The sequence below is a fragment of the Idiotropiscis lumnitzeri genome, chromosome 10 (assembly GCF_059441095.1).
Source record: "Idiotropiscis lumnitzeri isolate Australia: NSW breed Sydney's pygmy pipehorse chromosome 10, RoL_Ilum_1.0, whole genome shotgun sequence".
Classification (NCBI taxonomy): domain Eukaryota; kingdom Metazoa; phylum Chordata; class Actinopteri; order Syngnathiformes; family Syngnathidae; genus Idiotropiscis; species Idiotropiscis lumnitzeri.
The window spans coordinates 15,369,979-15,388,094 of NC_142400.1; the positions used below are offsets into that span (position 1 = coordinate 15,369,979).

Here is an 18,116-nt window from a genome sequence, read left to right on the forward strand (position 1 = left end):
CTCAAATTAATAACAATTTAAGATTATCATTTTGCTTCTTCACATAGCTGTGCAAATCGCTTCCGTGTTTTTGCCCATTCAGTCTCACTCGCACGCTCTGGAGCTGTCAGTTAAGGGCCAGTACACACAACAGCATTACAAGATTTCATGCTACTGCGCATGCAAATATTTGAATTTTATACACGCAATACATGACGCGGTTAGGGACGATTAAATGAATGGACAAAACCTCCGTGCTTGCTAATTACATCCTTTTTATTAAAACTTCTCATCCTCCGTTACAAAAATGGGTGTCCGTCTGTGACTACTGTTTGCTTGCCATTGTGTAAAAGTAAGGACTTTCATTGATGTTGACTGTGAGAATCGAATGTTCTTTACTTAAATTTGATATATTTCAAGTTTGTGTTCAGATCAGTTGTACATTTTTCTTTAAATATGTGGTTAATATAAAATATATGTATATATATTGTAGCAGAGTATACATGCATTTAAGAATACTGCATCCGTATGAAAATGGCAGAAGATTTGTAGATATCAAAAGGCCAATCTACCAGATCCTGAATTATAGATGACGTTTGAATAATTAATTTTGAGTCAATAATTTATATAAATTTAACTTTAGTGTTGGCGGTAGTTCTGACAGCTATTTTCCAGTACTTTCTGAGCCTTTTATCTTTGGGAAGCCATCCTATTATGAGAAATGTTAGCTCAACAATTAACAACAATCATGGTGCTGTAATTATTGGGGTGACATTTAGTTAAATGGAAAAGTCTTCTTTGTTTGGAGGCTGGTTAGACGCTGACAAATCACAATATTCTGTACATATGGGACTTCATATTACACTACACAACACAATGCCAGAAGATTCTTTTCACAAAATGATGTTATTATGGTCCAATACAATTAAAAGTTAATTGTCAGTTAAAAGAGATCTGGCTTTGAGTTTTAAACAGTTGATTACTTTGGTGCATGTCCTAACAGCAAATGGATGAGACACCGCCGAACGCTTCAGTTGACCACATCCAATATGACGGCGACGCTGACTTACAATTTAGCGCTGAACGCGGGACCCATTTAGTGCTCCACGTATTGGTCAAGAAACATTGACGTAGTAATGGGCGGGGTGAAAACAAACGGATTTCATGAGCTCTCCAGCACTTTGCACTCTGCGTACATTTGTCGCTGCTTAGAAAGACTTGGAGTGGGTGAACTCTTCCGAAATGCTCCGTGCTGTGATTTCTCGGAGCCTTCCACGGGTGAAGGTTGTGTCGGCGTGCCACTACTCCGCTGCGGCTATACCCGCACCCAGCACCCAACCCGAGGTTCACTTTAATAAGGTACACAAAGTTTCTGACTACTTGTTCGGGTTTGGGTCGCTCCTTGGGTAACTGGTACGGGGTTAGACTTTTAATGCAATCGCTCAATGAGAAACTTGGCCGCGAGGAAAAACTGTTAAACCACTGCAAATAAAGAGGGCGCTCTCTGCAAATCAGGATTTCTGTAATTGTAGAGCGACTTAGTCAGCAAGGAAAATGTTGTCTAAAGTGAATGTTCTCAGTCTTGTACCTCTACGTTGCAAGCATGTCCTGGAGCTGACTAATAAATGTATCCTTTTATTTCTTTTTTGACTAGAATGACGCTGCAATTTCAAGTTTTCAAAGTCCCCCCCCCCGCCGCGCTTTTTTTGCTTTCCGACATAATGCATTCCTAATTCTTACGTTTTGTTCTTGTAGCTGTTCATCAACAACCAGTGGCAAGATGCAGCAAGTGGGAAAACGTTTCCAACTGTAAACCCAGCAACAGGGGAGGTCATCTGTCACGTTGCTGAGGCCAATGATGTAAGCAAACACAATGCTTTCATTGAGATCCTATCCTGCATGAATCGAAACTGGGAAATAAGAAGCTGACATGTAACAGTAATCAGAGCCGTTTGTAGACTCATTCAAGGACCTTAAAAGGCAAGAAGGACAATGGAGAGTGAGAAGAAAAAAGAAAACACTACATGAATGTGCCACTGGAATATCACACTAACACAGATTGATTTGACATCCAGCATCAGTAAACTAATATGATTTTCAATAAGAATGTAACAACTTAACTTAATATTCTCGGCAGATGTGAAGGAAATAATAAAAAAGCAAATATCAATTGCAAAGTGTGATTACACGAGCCATTAATAGCTTCAAGGGGAGAGTAGCAAAATAACGTGACTTCATATTTGCTTTTGCCTTGGCACAAAGTGTGTTCAAGGACTTTAAAAAAAAAAAAAAAATCAAGGGATTTTAAACTCAGACTATGCAACCAATTAATTAAAAATAATGACAACAACCATGCATGTAAACGATGTGGGCTTTCTAAAATGGGCCAGGCAATAACTGCTGCCTCTTGGCACTCACCAAACAGCAACATTTCTTAAGGGGCCCTTTTCAGTCGGGGTTTCCCGACAGCGACAGTTGTCGTTGCAGTGCTTTGTCATTGATATGGCACAATTTCATCTGTCTCCTGGGAACCCCTTGAGCTCAGGGCCCAAAACAACTGCCTGGTTTTCCTGCCTATTTGACTGAATGTGACACTTTAGTCAAGTTTAATTACATTTCCCTCTTCAGTGTACAGACCTTCTTTTAATTTGTGTTTGAATTACCTTCTAATTTACATGATGGCATATGGAAAGCACTTTGTGACAGCACCAGCTCTTGTGAAATGCGCTATATAAATAAAATTGTTTTGTATTATTTTATTGAAATCACATTTTGTGCTGCTGCTTGATTCTGAAAAAATATTAGTAAGTGTTTTTAATAATGTTTTCAATTATAATGCTTAATTGTATGAAATGTAGAGCCAAGAAAGACACACAAACGAAAATCAGGTACAAAACCTTCATTTGAATCTGCCATAAAAGGTATAATTATTATTTTGTGACTGGTGCTGATTGCATAGCCTCAAAAATGTTTTTGTGGTCATCATAACCAGAATGGGAGTCCAGATTGTAGCAGTATTGAAATTCCAACAAGTCCTTGGATCCTTTTGTTAGCCAGTTTCAAAATGTGCCAATCATTGGTCTTATGTGCACGACTCAGCATATGGTGTGCTTCAATGGTGTGAGCAGGTAATTCCAGTTACGGACGTGGCTTTTGCCCCACTTAATAGTTTGTTTTGGGTGATGGTGCCATCTTAGAACCCAAAAATAGAAACAATAAGACATTGTTTAGAGAGGAGTTCATGTCAAAATCTTATTTTTATTCAAACACACGCACACTTTTGACAGGTTTTGACACTTTTGATGTCCAAAATAAACGTACATTAAATTAGATTTTTCTAAATGTATAGTTTATTTTCTATTAACTACAGTATATAAATATTTAAATTCAATACATTCAAATTCATTTTAAATAAAACAAATTCTAATAATAATACAATTTATTATACAAATGGATGGCAGTTAAAACTGAGGTAATGATTGTTTTAAAAGTATAAATGTAAAGTAAGTAAAATCAGGGTAACTATTTCTCAGACTAATCAGAATGGGAACAGTGGACCGAAACTGTATGTTTACCTGGACTTTCTCAATGTTTTGGAGTTCTCAGGCAAGGCTCACTTTCTCCTTTTTTTGTCATGTGACCAGAAAAAATGTCTTATTGACAATTGTTGTAACTTGATTACTTTTCCAGAGATTTTTTTTTTTTAAAAGAGTGACACTAATATTAAAAACGGGTCTTTCTATTTCCAGGTGGACGTTGACAAAGCAGTGAAAGCAGCACGCGATGCCTTCCGGTTGGGGTCGCCATGGAGACGGATGGATGCCTCCCACAGAGGCCTGCTTCTCAGCCGGTTGGCTGATGCAATTGAGAGGGATTCTGCCTACCTTGCGGTGGGTTGCAATGAAAAGCGGTTACAACTACTAATCTTGTTTTATTTGGCTTGATGTCTAGTTCCATAGGTCTTTTCTGCTTTCATCACAGTTTTTTGGAGTGTGTCAATATATAGAAGCTTGCAAATTTACACCACCCACCTCATTATTTTTGATTAAGTACACACGGTAATAAAATTGCTGCACAAACAGATTAATTAAAATTCGCCATGTGTTTACACAATGTTGTAAAAGTAGGTTATTGCGTATCCTAAACAAACTGTAGTTATTTGACTTTCCTATTGTAATAATGTTGCCATAGGAACTGGAGACCCTTGACAATGGGAAGCCATATGCTGTTTCTTACACAGTGGATCTGCCCAATGTGGTCAAGTGTCTCAGGTAACAAATGCATAACTCTGCTTTGGGATTATTTTGCCAAATTTATTTTGGTCGTAATTTGGTTGGAGCGTTTCTAAATATTGTTTGTTTCTTGTCGCCTTTCGTGACATGCGTCTGTCTTTTAGGATATTTCATGTAAGGATATTACACCAATATATTTTCTTGGCCGGGTTACGGGGCAGCAGGGAAATGGGAAGCCCTTACTTCCCTTACCCTCATTAACTTTATCCAGAGGTGTTGTCAAGTCATCCAGGAGACGTACTGTCGTCTCTCTAGCATTTATCTGGGGTCTCTTCCCAGCAAGAAAAATGTGGTAGTCAGTTACATTTTTAGACCAAACCAAGGGAAAAAATATGGAATGACAGAATTCTGAGGAAGGGGAAAAAAAAGGAATCATCCTGAAAATTTCCATTCTCAAAACTAACACCTGCATCAGATTATTGCTGCTCATGGGTCTGCAGTTACGCAAGAGTGATTATTTCTTCGAGAACTTTTGCACCCAGTGGACTAACATGAATTATGGCTCCAACACAAGAGATGTCAACTGATACAAAGGAGAGGATTATCAAACTTCTTAAAGAAGGTTAATAATCACACAATGTTGCAAAAGCTGTTGATTGTTCACAGTCAGCGCTGTTGAGAATTTGGACCCTGAACAAACAACATGGGAAAGTTGTTAAAGACACTTATTACTGGTAGACCAATGAAGGCATCAAGACTGAAAACTTAAAGTAATATGTCTTGAAAACAGACAAACAATTGGGAAGAAAGAAACTGGAGTAAACGTCGATGACCAAACTGTAAGAAACTGCCGAAAGCAAACAGAAAAGCTAAAAAAAAAAAAATCTAATAAAAAGTTAGAAGAGTGACTGGATTAAAGTCATATTCAGTGATTAATGGCGAGTCTGCCTTGGGCAAAGTCTTAATGCTGGAACTTTTGTTTGATGCCGGTCCAGTAAGATTTATGAAGACGACTGCCTCATGAAAACAAATTGCAAATTTCTACCGCTATTAATGATACGGGGCTGCGTGTGAGGTAAAGGCACTGGGTTGGGATGTCATTCCCCCTTCAATAAATGCACAAGTTTGTGTTGACATTTTGGACACTTTCCTCAACCCATCAATTGAAAGAATGTTTGGGGATGATTAAATTGTTTTACAAGATGATATCGCATCTAGCCATAGAGCAGAAACATTCCTTGAAGAAAGACACATAAGGTCAATGACGTGGCCTGCAAATAGTCGGAAACTAAATCCAATCAAACATTTTGGGTTGAAGTTGAAGAAAATGGCCCATGACAAGGCTTCAACCAGCAAAGCAAATCCAATGTTTCTTTCCTCAGAATTGTGTGATTCCATAATTTCTTGACTCGGCAATGTCTAAAAATGTAACTGTTATTAGATTTCTTCTCGGGTTTCTTAAAGCCAGAAAGTTGCCATTTGAAGTAAATTTTGTCATGTGATCTACTGTTTTTCTTCAAATTTCTACAAAAAAAATGATTTATTGCCGGCATTGCAGCCCAAAATCTGACAGCGGTTGTACAGGGACTGAAACCCCATCTGAGGGGGTTCGATACTTCATACTTTCAGAACACCTCCTTCCGAATTTCCGGAGGGACCTGATCAAAACGTTTTCACCATGTCAGCAAAGCTCATGTGGGGCAAACTCTGCCAGATGTTACCTGCCGACTTGTAATAAATTTGTCTGCCTGGCATGACCAACAAACATCCTTTCCCACAATTGGTGCTGAGCACTTGACAGCTTCCCCCTTAAGACATGTAGCCACAAGTCTGATCACACAACCGCAAAGTTGTTCATTGAGCTGATTGTATTTTAATTGCCCATTTGGACACTCTTTGACTTGAACACGCTGTTTGCTATGGACAATCTGTGACAAGCGCAGAAGTCCAATACCAAAGCACGACTCGAGTTCTGATAAGGTTAGCCATTCTTCCGACTCGGGACCTTTCAGATCTCATTGTCACTGCCCAACATAATGTGGAAGTTTCCCTTGATTTGAAACTCTTGTGATGTTCTCAGGTACTACGCAGGCTGGGCTGACAAATGGGAGGGAAAGACCATCCCCATTGATGGAGATTATTTCTGCTACACCAGACATGAACCCATAGGAGTCTGCGGACAAATCATACCGGTAAGCCGCGAAGGACTTAATGAATGGCAAAAATGAAACTAATGCATTCGGCTAAAATTCAATTTCCAGTACATAAAAGGCTGCATTTTCTGTAAATGTATTGGAAGCGCCAAAGTAGAACACATTCTGTTCCAGGAGTCTAGTTACTTAATTGCATTTAAAAACAAATGATCCCATATGAACTATCAGAAGACCATTAACTATTACAACTGTTTTAAGTAAGATATTCCCACCGTGTGCGTGAAAAAGTCAATGCTTTATATCAGACGCGCTCAAATTGAAATCTTAAAGGGCCACCAAGGATACTTTAAAAACACTTGTGTCAAAAATAACCCTCAAAAATGGACCCACTACTTGGGTTAATGTGACCCAACGTTCTGGGTTGTTTTTGCAGAACCCTCCCCACTGCCATCCCCCAAAACGTGTAGTTTTGTACAAAACAATCCAGAAAATTGGGCTGTTTTGTACAAACCATCGCAAGAAGTTGGGTCAAATTAGTGGATTGGTTTGTTTTTGTATTTTTAGCATGAATTTTCCAATTAGTCAAAGGTCCGTTTATTGAGGTCGGTCAGGCTACATTTGATAACTGAAAAATGTGTATATGGGAATTTCACTGTGTGTCTGAGTGCGAGAGAGCTAATCCTCAACTATACTGATGGCCATCATATGCAAACAAATGTTGAAAGCTGATCTACAAACAGGGAGCACCTTTTATTTCGCCTGTCAATCGTGAAAAATTGGAGTGCGATTCATTATGCGCGTTCGACTCAAATTTGGAAAATAGTTAACACAGGCAGTTTGATATCTGACAGCTGAGACGACTTGCGATAGTTGTTTTTGTGTCTCTAAGTACCACGTTAAGACAGGTGCAACCCAGCACGACAATGTGTAACCTTGACGTCAGTTATTGTGTCGAGTCGGCGGCATTGGCAAAATGGGAGGCGGCGAGCAGAAAGGCTCTTTCCCGCTCATGTAAATATGTCTGAAATGCCAGAAACAAAAAGTACCGTAACGTTCTACCACTCAGACGTGTCATTTGAGAAATTCCAAATTGTGTCAAGTGCATACTTGAGGCATTCACGAGGAGGAGTAATAGCATGTTACCTGTAATAGAACTCCTCAGCTCTGTATTTCCTTGTGTCTGGCTTGCATTCTTCGTAGATCAAAGCAGCACGTGACAAAGGAGATAGTGCTTTTTTACGATATGATCAACTCATAATTCACAAACACACCAAAAAAACAGGTAGCATTTGAGACTGGTCAATGATATCTTAACAACAAAACCAGTAAGAATTATATAAATGAATATAAACATAAAAAAATGATCATGCATAACCGAGAAATAAACTTACCCACATTTCCATATGTTGAACTTTGATCCCGAAAATAACCTTGATCCGGACAATTACTTTTATCGAAATAATCACGACACTAGTTGCAAATACTACACTAATGAGCAATTTAATGTCAATATAAAAACAGAAGATGCACTATCAATCATACACTTTAATAGCAGAGGTCTCCATAAAAACTTCACTGAACTTAAAGAATATATATAAGTAAAATAAATAAATTAATTAATAAACTTGGCTTAAAAATGAAAAAAAAAAATTGATGTAGAAATGGATGGTTTTGAACCATTCACCGTGAACCGGATGAACAGGAAAGGAGGTGGAGTCGCTATTTATGTGGATAACAATCTGAGATACACAAGGATGAAAGGACTGAAATACTCAATGTAGAGTATTATGGGATGTCTAACAGTTGAAATACATGTCAGAAAAAGCACCAAATACTCATAGAAGCTGTATAGAACACCGGGATCCCCTCTTGACACGCTCAATGAGAAAGTAGAGGAAATCCTCAGTCATAAAAGACAAAAAAATATATATATTTTGCGGGGATTTTAATGTTGATTTATTAAACCCACACAGCTACCAAACAAACTACTGGCTTTATTAATATAATGCTTAGCAATTGTCTTTTTCCTGTAATTAAGAAACCTAGTAGAATAACGATAGATACAGCCACTTTAATACATTACAAAATAAAATTGATTATAAAATAGTAAGTGGAATTCTCATAAATGATATTAGTGATCTCTTGCCTGTCTTTGGAATTATCCCAAATTATATTGCTAAAAAAAGGCAAACAAACCTATATATCAGAATTAAGATCAAGAAATCAAAACTCCTTCACTGCCTTAAAGAAGGATCTAGAAAAACAAAATTGGTCTGAGGTTTATTCTCATGAAGACCCAAATCTGGCATACCCATCATTTCTGTCAACTATAATCTCACTATATGACAAACATTGTCCATTAAGAACTGTGTCGAGGAAGAGTCAAGGCCCAAATGGGGGATTGAAAAGGCATGTAAAAAGAAAAATCTGCTATATAAACATTTTAAAAAAAAACTAGTGATTCTGAGTTAAGTTTTTTGGAAACTGAATTAAATTTGTTTAAAAAGTGGTTTGATGCAAATAAATCCTCCTTGAACTTGAATAAGACAAAGTTCATAATTTTTGCTAACAGTCAAATTAAACACTAGATCAAGATTGTTGTCGATTCTATAGAAAGAGGAAATTAAATTAAATTTCTTGGCCTTGTAATCGATGCAAAATTAGGCTGGAAACCACAAATAAAAAATGTGAAAAGTAAAGTATCTAAAACTATAGTTATCCTATATAAAATCAAGGACCTGCTAAAAAAGGAATCATTATACACCTTATATTGTTCATTATTACTTACATTCCTGACCTATTGCTTGGGGATATGGGGAAATACATATAAAACAAATACATTGACTATCTATAAAGAGCTAAACCTATTATCAACCATTCATACTATCGAGAAACAACTAATCATTTATTTATCACATCAAACACTCTTAAATTTGATGACATAGTTGAATTTAAAACTGCTCAAATAATGTACAGCAAAGCATACAACAAGAAACTCTGGCACAGTATTCAGAAACTGTTTGAAATTAATGAAGGTTGTTGTTATAACCTGAGGGGCACAGGCGACTTTAAAAAATGAAAGATAAGAATTAATGTAAAGCAAATGTGTGTCTCTGTCAAACGTGTCTATCTATGGAATAATTATGATAATGATTTGAGGTGGTGTGAATCACTTGTGGTGTTCAATAAAACATGTAAAAATATAGGGTTACAAAATTATATAAATCAAGTATAAATATGAACAACATTTCTATACACATTTAGTTATCATATGAACCTGGTACAGAAGTATATTTTTATTATGGCATAATTATATGTATATAAATTAACTGTAAGTGTAAATATATTATTATTTGATAAGTAAACCACGTTGAACTATGACATCTACTGATGATTTATTTTCTCTTTTTTTTCTTTCTTTTGATCTTGTTTTTATCTTGTAATATGTTTATATGTTCAATAAATCAATCAATCAAAAACAAAAAAGATCACGCCCAACAGCATTGTGTGCAATCTGCAGGTCAACTTGCACTTCAGTGCCTGCGATTTCGGATCATAGTTATTAATTTGTTCCATTGTGTCATGACGCGTAGCACTTCACCATAGAGGATAAAATCATGACTCACCCTTATATGATATTTTACTTTATGATTTTTCTGTTTGCCCCATTACATTAAAAATAAGTTCTTATTAAAAATGTTAATTATAATTTTTTATACATATTTCCCCCCTTTTTGGCATGGCATGATGTCTACTTCGGCTTGAATCTAAATGTTTTATTTTTTTTTTTTTAAATGCAGAGTCTGATTATTTGCAGTGCAATGAAGGAAATACAACTTTATTTAACAATGTATCCCAAATACAACAGCAGTGCATGATGCAATGCAGCGGAATCATGTTTCACCATTTTTTTATTTGCACTGGCTTTAACTCTCCTTTTTAGTATGCCGCATTTTCAAATCACTGAGGATCAAGTCACGGCTCACACTTGTGCAGTATTTAAAAACACTCAGTTTATGAGAACTACAGTGTTACCTCGCTGACATATTTGACTTTATAAATCATTTTCTTTCCACTTATCTCCCACTTTTGCCATTCAATGTGGTCTATTTAAAATTTCCTCAAGCTGTGAGGTGTGGGAACCTGATACGTGTTCCCGAACCTGAGAATTTGGGAATCCACCCAGAGAATAAAGATAGCAGCATGTGTAGAAAGGTTGCGGTGCGCCACGTGAAAATGTAGTCTTTTAAGCTGCACTGTAAAGGCTTTCTTTTTCAAGCTGAGTCAGAATATTTGCGAAATGAGATCAAACTATTGAGAGTGCATGCAAGGTGGTAAAGTTCTGTTTGCTCTTCCTTTTCCCTCTGCAGTGGAACTTCCCTCTCTTGATGCAGGCGTGGAAACTTGGCCCCGCTCTTGCAACCGGTAACACTGTGGTGATGAAAGTCGCTGAGCAGACGCCGCTTACCGCTCTCTATGTAGCCAACCTGATAAAAGAGGTACTTTGTTGCGTTGCTCGCCTTACCAACTCAAATTTACTACAATGCAGAACATTGACATTAAACAGTATTCATGATCTGAGGTGGGGTTTTTTTTTGCCATAATTGTTTTTGCCATTTTTGTTTCAGAATACACAAAAAAAAACAGGATATCGTCTAATGTACCATAACTCACTCTCGTTACATATTATTTATTTATTTATTTTTAAATAAAAGGTCTCTAGATCATTTCAAAGGTCAAACATGCCCTTTAACACATACGTAATTCTTTCCAAAGGAAGAATTGCTGACATTTGATGTGGAAACTAGCTGTAGTTAGGACGCACAGGCTACCTACCGTAAGATAATTTTTTTTCTAGGCACATGCCGCATTTCAAATTTGTAGATTATACGATGCACACAAGAAAAGCAGAACAAATCGTTTTTTTTATGAAGCTTAAATGAAAACAAGATTAAAAATCAATTCAAATGTTTATTTTAGTTATAGAGGAGGAACATTTTCTTTACAGGTAGGGTTTCCAGAAGGTGTGGTGAATATTTTGCCTGGCATGGGGCCTTCAGCTGGAGCTGCCTTAGCGAGGCACATGGATGTTGACAAAGTGGCCTTCACAGGATCAACAGAGGTATGAACAGAAGATCAGAATTTTGTTGATTTGACAAGTATTTTTGTATCTCCTGTACTGTAGCAAAAAGACACGAACAAAAGTAAGGACATATACATAAATATACCAAATACAGTGTCATTAAGAAATATAAAGTGCATGAGTGCAGTAATATTGAATGAAGAATTGCATTCCACAGCTGAAGCGCATGTCACAGGGAGCGGCAGTGACACATAAATTTTTTTACGCACTGCACTTGTATGTTTCAAAAATGACTGACGTTATTTGACGTTTTACAGCGGTCACATTACTCTCACACTTAAGGTTGTTTACGGTTTTCATTTTTCTGCCACTCATCACTACCTCCAAAATGCGGTCAGTGCAGAACTGTGTGTAATCAAGATCAAACTTGACTCACGTTAATCAGGTCTCATCACATCTCTTTCAAAACCTCCAGATTTAGTTCACATTTTCGAGCCAAATTTACGATATTCAAGCAAGTCGAGATTTGGTTTCCATGATAGATGGTTACATGTTTCCTGTTTGTTTCCCTTAGGTTGGTCATCTAATCCAGCAGGCTTCAGGCAACAGTAACCTGAAGAAGGTCACTCTGGAGCTCGGAGGAAAAAGTCCCAACATCATCCTGTCCGACGCAAAAAGTATATATATTTTTTTTTTTCTGTTTTCATTCCATCGAACTTTGAATTGTATTGTTTGTTTTTTCTAATCAAAACTTACGACACCACCTTTATTAAAAAAAATAAACAAATAAATGCAACTGTGTTGCATACAACAAAAGTGCCCGCAGGCAAAATCAGCAGAATTTCTAAAGACATGACTAACTCCAGTTGGAATGTTTAGCAGTGTTTTTATTCTTCAGGTTTTCAGACAAGGACTGACTTTTGGATTGGAACTGAATTGTGATTTAGTGTTTTTCGAACTTTGTCTTTGTTTGCGCATAAACATTTAACCGTTAGCATAGGTGGGCCAGCTATTTATCTGGAATTGCGTTTGACACAGAACTTCAAAGCAGAATGTTGCTACCACTTGCACACTCTCTCACACCGCTAATAAAAAAAGTTACCGGTATACATTCAGGTAATTAGAAGCGTGATAACATCAAATGTGAGGGACTTTAAACAGGAAATGTGAAAGGGACAAAGTGGTTGCTTGTTTATTATTGGGCTGCACCACACAAATGCAAATGTATGACAAGTATATTAACTCATTTAATACCATTGACGGATAAATACGTCAAAGACGTGTTTTTTTTTTTTTCTCCCCCGGCTGGTAGTGAATGAGTTAAAAAACTAAATATATATATATAATATATACACTGTATAGACCTGGAGCCCCATAAATATTGTTCTAGTTTTAGACACCTCAAACAAGATTTTGAGTTTTCATCTTCATCTTCATATTTTTCGAGAGCTAATCATTACCTTTTTATCTTTTCATTGCTCAGTGGACGATGCCGTGGAGCAGGCGCACTTTGCTTTATTTTTTAACCAAGGCCAGTGTTGTTGCGCCGGGTCCCGGACGTACGTCCAAGCCGATATCTACGACGAGTTTGTGGAGCGCAGTGCAGAACGAGCCAAGAGACGAGTGGTGGGCAACCCCTTTGACTTCAAGACTGAGCAGGGACCCCAGGTAATACACTCGCAACACTACTGCGTCATGTGCACAACGCAAACTAAGTGCTTACATTTTGCCCGAGGTTCTCAAAGAGACATTGTAGGGCGAAGTGTTCATCAAAAATTGACTTTTTATTAACTCCAATTGATTTCTGCAGCTTTATTTCACACTCCAACTATTTATTGGTTAGGTTGATAACCTTAAATGAAATATTGTGTGGAATTATGAGTTGGAATAGTTATTAACAGTAGTGCTTGGTGCCACAGCCACTAGGCTGCAATAAAGGGAACCAGTCTGTAGTGCAATAAGTTTGTGGGCCTCTGCGCTACCTTCAATAGTTGAGTTTTTGTGTATACAATGATTCATGACTTTTGACACCTGGAGGGTTTTTTTCACGTTCATCTGCAAAGGACGACATGTTTCTCTTTTCTAGTGTGTACTGAACCAATAGGTCGAGTGGTCAAACTGGTCTTCATTACAAAAAAGGCCAAACCTATCAAAAAACTAATGACATCTGATAAGCAACCAGGCAGACAATATTACAATTATGTTTAACGATTCTCTATGTCTCCTGAGGAAACGCCACATCAATAAAATCTAGCCCATCAATAAAACACGGCAAGTTCCAATTTCCAGGCTAAAGTTCATGGGCAGGAAATAGTCTTCTACATTCAGCAATTAAACATGAATTTTTTACACTACAATACACTTATAAAATACAACTTTCTTTATATAGCGCGATTCACAACAGCTGGAGCTGTAACAAAGCACTTTACATATGGTATAATATAAATTAGCAGGGAATTTAAAAATTAAACAAAGAACAGCAACACTCTCATGTTGAGTCGAAAGCTAAAGATTGTGTCTTCAAGCGAGAATAAAAAGTGGACTGAGAGGGGGCTTGCCTAACATTTGATGGAAGCTCATTCCATAGGGAAGGGCCGACAACAGAAAAGGCACGATCCCCCCCTCAGAACCTCCAGCAACATTTGGTCCACAAACCTGAGGCAGCGGGCAGGTGTGTAGGGGTGGAAGAGCTCAGAGAAGTACGCTGGGGCGAGGCCATTTAAAGATTTGAAGACCAACAGAAGTATCTTAAAGTGAACTCTAAAGTGCACTGGGAACCAGTATAGAGAGGCCAAGATTGGGGTTATATGATCCATCTTTCGAGCTCCAGTTAAAAGGCGATTGGCAGCATTTTGGACCAGTTGGAGGCGCTTGAGCGAGGACTGACTGACTCCAAAGTAAAGTAATAATAATAATAATAATAATAATATTCCCTTTATTAGTCCCACAATGGGGAAATTCGAGTTTCGAACCCAGGCCTCCTGGGGAGACTGGGTCCTGAACGCGGCGCCTTAGACCACTCGGCCAGCTCCCCTTCCCATTACATTAAAGTGCATTACAGTAATCTAGCCGAGATGTAACGAAGGCATGGGTTACTGTTTCTAAGTGCCGCTGGGGAAGAAAGGGCGTCATCACTTTATCCAGCTGCCTAAAATTAAAAAAATCTGGATCGGACTACAGAACTGATTTGCCGGTGCCATTTAAAATCTGTGTCAAGTTCAAGATTGTTGGCTTTAGAGGCCAGGGGGGCAAAGTCAAAAGGGTTGAAAGTAGAAGAGCCACTGTTATTAGTCAGCCGGTATGTTGCCATTAAGATGCGTTTGCACAGGAGGTGTGTTGGGGAAATTAGTATAATAAATTTAACAATGATTGATAATGTAATCTGTGTCTGGACAACATCCATCTATTAACTTTGCCGCTTGTCCTCACAAGTGCCGTGGGCGGTGCTGGATCCAATCCCAGCTATCTTTAGGCAGTAGGCGGGGTGCACTCTGAACTGGTTGCCAACCAATCGCAGGGCACACATAGACGAACAACCATCCGCGCTCACACTCAATTTCGGCAATTTCGAGTGTTTAGTCAACCTGCCAAGCATGTGTTTGGATTGTGTGAGGAAACCGAAGGACATGCAAACTCCACACAGGATCTGAACAACGTTTGTGTGTTCATTTAACAATGTCTCAACTGCTTCCACCTTCTGTCATAATTCAACTATTGACGATCCAATCAATCTTACCTGACTTTTTTTGGACTATTCAAGACTGACCCTATCGAAAACAGTTGTGCTGTTAATGCAAATAAAGGTTCATTTGGACTAACAATGATAGACAACAGCTGCTGTTCTTTTGCATAGAGTTTTTGTGCTTTTACCAGTTTTATGGACATGATGTCCCATGAGATAACTTTTTGAGACATGCAAGCCTTTCATATCATGCACCTGCAAATTCCCATGACATTATACAATGTTATACAAGCGTGCAACAAAGATGGGACATACTCTGATCAATAAGTAATGTGAAAAACATCAAATTTATTGAAGCCAGGTCTATCGGTCGGGAGTGCAGAGTTATGACCGTCATCAAGCAAGCGAAATTCACGAGCAGCTGTTTGCTTCTTGATAATCCTGCGCTGGACTTTTGGGATAACAAGAATGAAGCAGGCGTTTGCTATGTCGTCCATTGTTCTTTTTCACATATTTGAACGAGTAATGCCTTCTTTGGTGCATGAGACTGCTTACATGATTGGCTTTGACATGACAGCAGGGGCACCTGAGTGCGATATGGGTTACGTGTGCATGATCGTGTTTTAGACGCTGTGGTGTGGTTTTTGGAGTCCAGCTCTGGATCTTCATCCTGCCTAGCTGGGTGTTGGGGCAGTTCTGTAAATGTGTCCCACTGTTACGCAACAGCGAGGTGGAAGGTCTGACTAGCTTGCGCAAAATGTTTATCGCAGTTTATTTTCGAAATAGGCAGGTAAAAGATTTACTTGTTCGTTTACTTTCACACTTTGATGGGGGGGCATCCACGCCAGAGGTACAACCTTTTGTACATAAGCAATTAAAAAGGACATATTCCATAATTTTTTACGCTTTTTTTTTTTTTTTATGCAAAGATATCTCAGTAGTGTGGCTCACATGTGAAATTGAATATTTAGCTTCGTGTGATGTGCAGGTGGATAAGGAGCAGTTCAACAAGATTTTGGATTACATCAGCATTGGGAAAAAAGAGGGAGCCAAACTCATGTGTGGAGGCAGCGCAGCTGCTGACAAGGGATACTTCATCCAACCTACAGTGTTTGGAGAAGTTCAGGACAACATGACCATTGCCAGAGAAGAGGTACGCTGGCCTTCCATGTTTGCATTTGTGCTCTCTCCGGTACCCCTTTGATGGTCTTCATCCGACACGTTATTTCTTTTTTTTATCACTGAAATTGTATAGTGTTAGGTTTTGGATTTAAGCAATCTATCTTATGTCAGTAATTAAGCATTCTGCAGTTGAAAGCCGGAAATGCACTGTATATTTTACATTAATGTTGATTTCCACCCCCCATTTGTTCCAGATCTTTGGTCCAGTGATGCAGATCTTAAAGTTCAAGACACTTGAGGAAGTGGTTGAGAGAGCCAATGATTCTAAATATGGTCTGGCTGCTGCTGTGTTCACCAAGGACATTGATAAGGCCAACTACATTTCCAATGCACTTCGTGCTGGCACAGTTTGGTAGGAAGACAAAACAGTTTTTTTCTTAATACGCTGTGGGTGTTCAGGGGTGAGACATTACCACTGTCCAATTATACTTTTACTCATTTTATTGTTGTTTTATATATTGTATTGGATGTCATGGAATGTGGATGGTTATTGTTGCTGCATTTGAAGACCCCCCCCAAAACACCAGCTTTACTTATGTAATATCAAGCAGGCTTGTTGACACTGTTTACTTTGTGTTTCCATTTCCCATAATCCCGTGTCTCTTTTTATTCTACAGGATTAACTGTTATGACGTTTTTGGAGCCCAGGCCCCGTTTGGAGGATACAAGGCTTCAGGAAATGGCAGAGAGTTGGGTGAATATGGCCTGGACAACTACACTGAAGTCAAAACGGTAACTGTTTCAGCAAAATGACTATGAATTGCTTCTAGGTCCAAATTGTCATTTGTATGGTCGGGAAAAAATGTTTATTATTTAAATTCACAGTTGAACAGTTCTGAACTTGTCGGGTTCCCGTTATGGGCTTTGAACATGACCATTTATTGACATGTTTAAATGGAAGTGATACATATGAAATGTTTTGGCACTATTCAAGCCAGATGTCATAGGTTAAAGCATTGTAATTAGGACTGTGTTAAAATCATTAAATGATTAAATACATGAATGTGAATAAACTACTTAATTGTAAATTAAGTACAAATTTTTTCTGTGTTGCCAGGTGACCATGAAAGTACCACAGAAGAATTCGTAAACAACCAGCTGATGCATGTAATGAGTATCAATCAACAATTATTTCATCATTGAGGGATTACATGGTTCCACTTATCACTTTTATACCGTTTTATAATTCAACAATTATCTACCCTGATTATCACTTTTTCACATTTTGATTAATAAAATAATATTTGCCTTTTGATCACAATGCCGTAAATCAGCATGCTTAAATGGTGCTGGTATGTTTAGGCTGATTAACACTGTATGGTTCAAGTGGCACCATCTGGATGTGCATCATTCCAGAGGAAGGATAACTGTATGGAATAGTACTATTTTCAGGTCAGAAGCGTCTTGCAAATGCGCAAACAAATACAAAGTCTGTCACATATCTGCCAGTTAGTGCATCTTAATGACAGTCATTGCGAGCATGATTTCATCAAAATACATGAATTGCAGATTTATCACACCGCCGTCTACTCCAATGACACAAATGAACAGATTGAAAAACATCTGCTGTAACTCTGAACTGCAGCAAATGTGTGCACAATAAAGAAATGGCATACATTTGGGGTGAGGTTTGCCAAACATTTCACAAATAAAAAGATCTTGTGAAGTCATTTGCATGCAATTTTTGCATCTGCAGTTTATGTCATGTGAATGTCAACATCCACATCATGTATCACTTGACCAGTATGCACATCTGAAGTGTAGAGCTAATCTTAACCGGCTTGGCTCTATTAAACATTACCAAA

At 38.1% G+C, this 18,116-nt stretch overlaps 1 protein-coding gene across 1 annotated transcript; it reads left to right on the forward strand.

Annotated features, from left to right (window-relative positions):
• The first annotated feature begins 1,140 nt into the window (after nt 1–1,140).
• Nucleotides 1,141–17,981, forward strand: LOC148329481 (aldehyde dehydrogenase, mitochondrial-like). Its single transcript, XM_088306898.1, has 13 exons — nt 1,141–1,338; nt 1,735–1,839; nt 3,729–3,869; nt 4,171–4,250; nt 6,292–6,403; nt 10,735–10,863; nt 11,373–11,486; nt 12,022–12,124; nt 12,931–13,115; nt 16,118–16,282; nt 16,506–16,663; nt 16,929–17,043; nt 17,369–17,981. The coding sequence occupies exons 1-13, from the start codon at nt 1,222–1,224 to the stop codon at nt 17,399–17,401; spliced, it is 1,557 nt and encodes a 518-aa protein (XP_088163024.1). The 5' UTR covers nt 1,141–1,221; the 3' UTR covers nt 17,402–17,981.
• Nucleotides 17,982–18,116: the final 135 nt, after the last annotated feature.

Bases quoted from the DNA above. Each gene is read 5' to 3' on its own strand.
- LOC148329481 (XM_088306898.1), top strand. From the start codon at position 1,222: ATGCTCCGTGCTGTGATTTCTCGGAGCCTTCCACGGGTGAAGGTTGTG. The intron at 4,251-6,291 runs GTAACAAATGCA...TGATGTTCTCAG, and splicing joins AATGTGGTCAAGTGTCTCAG to GTACTACGCAGGCTGGGCTG. The intron at 10,864-11,372 runs GTACTTTGTTGC...TTTTCTTTACAG, and splicing joins TAGCCAACCTGATAAAAGAG to GTAGGGTTTCCAGAAGGTGT.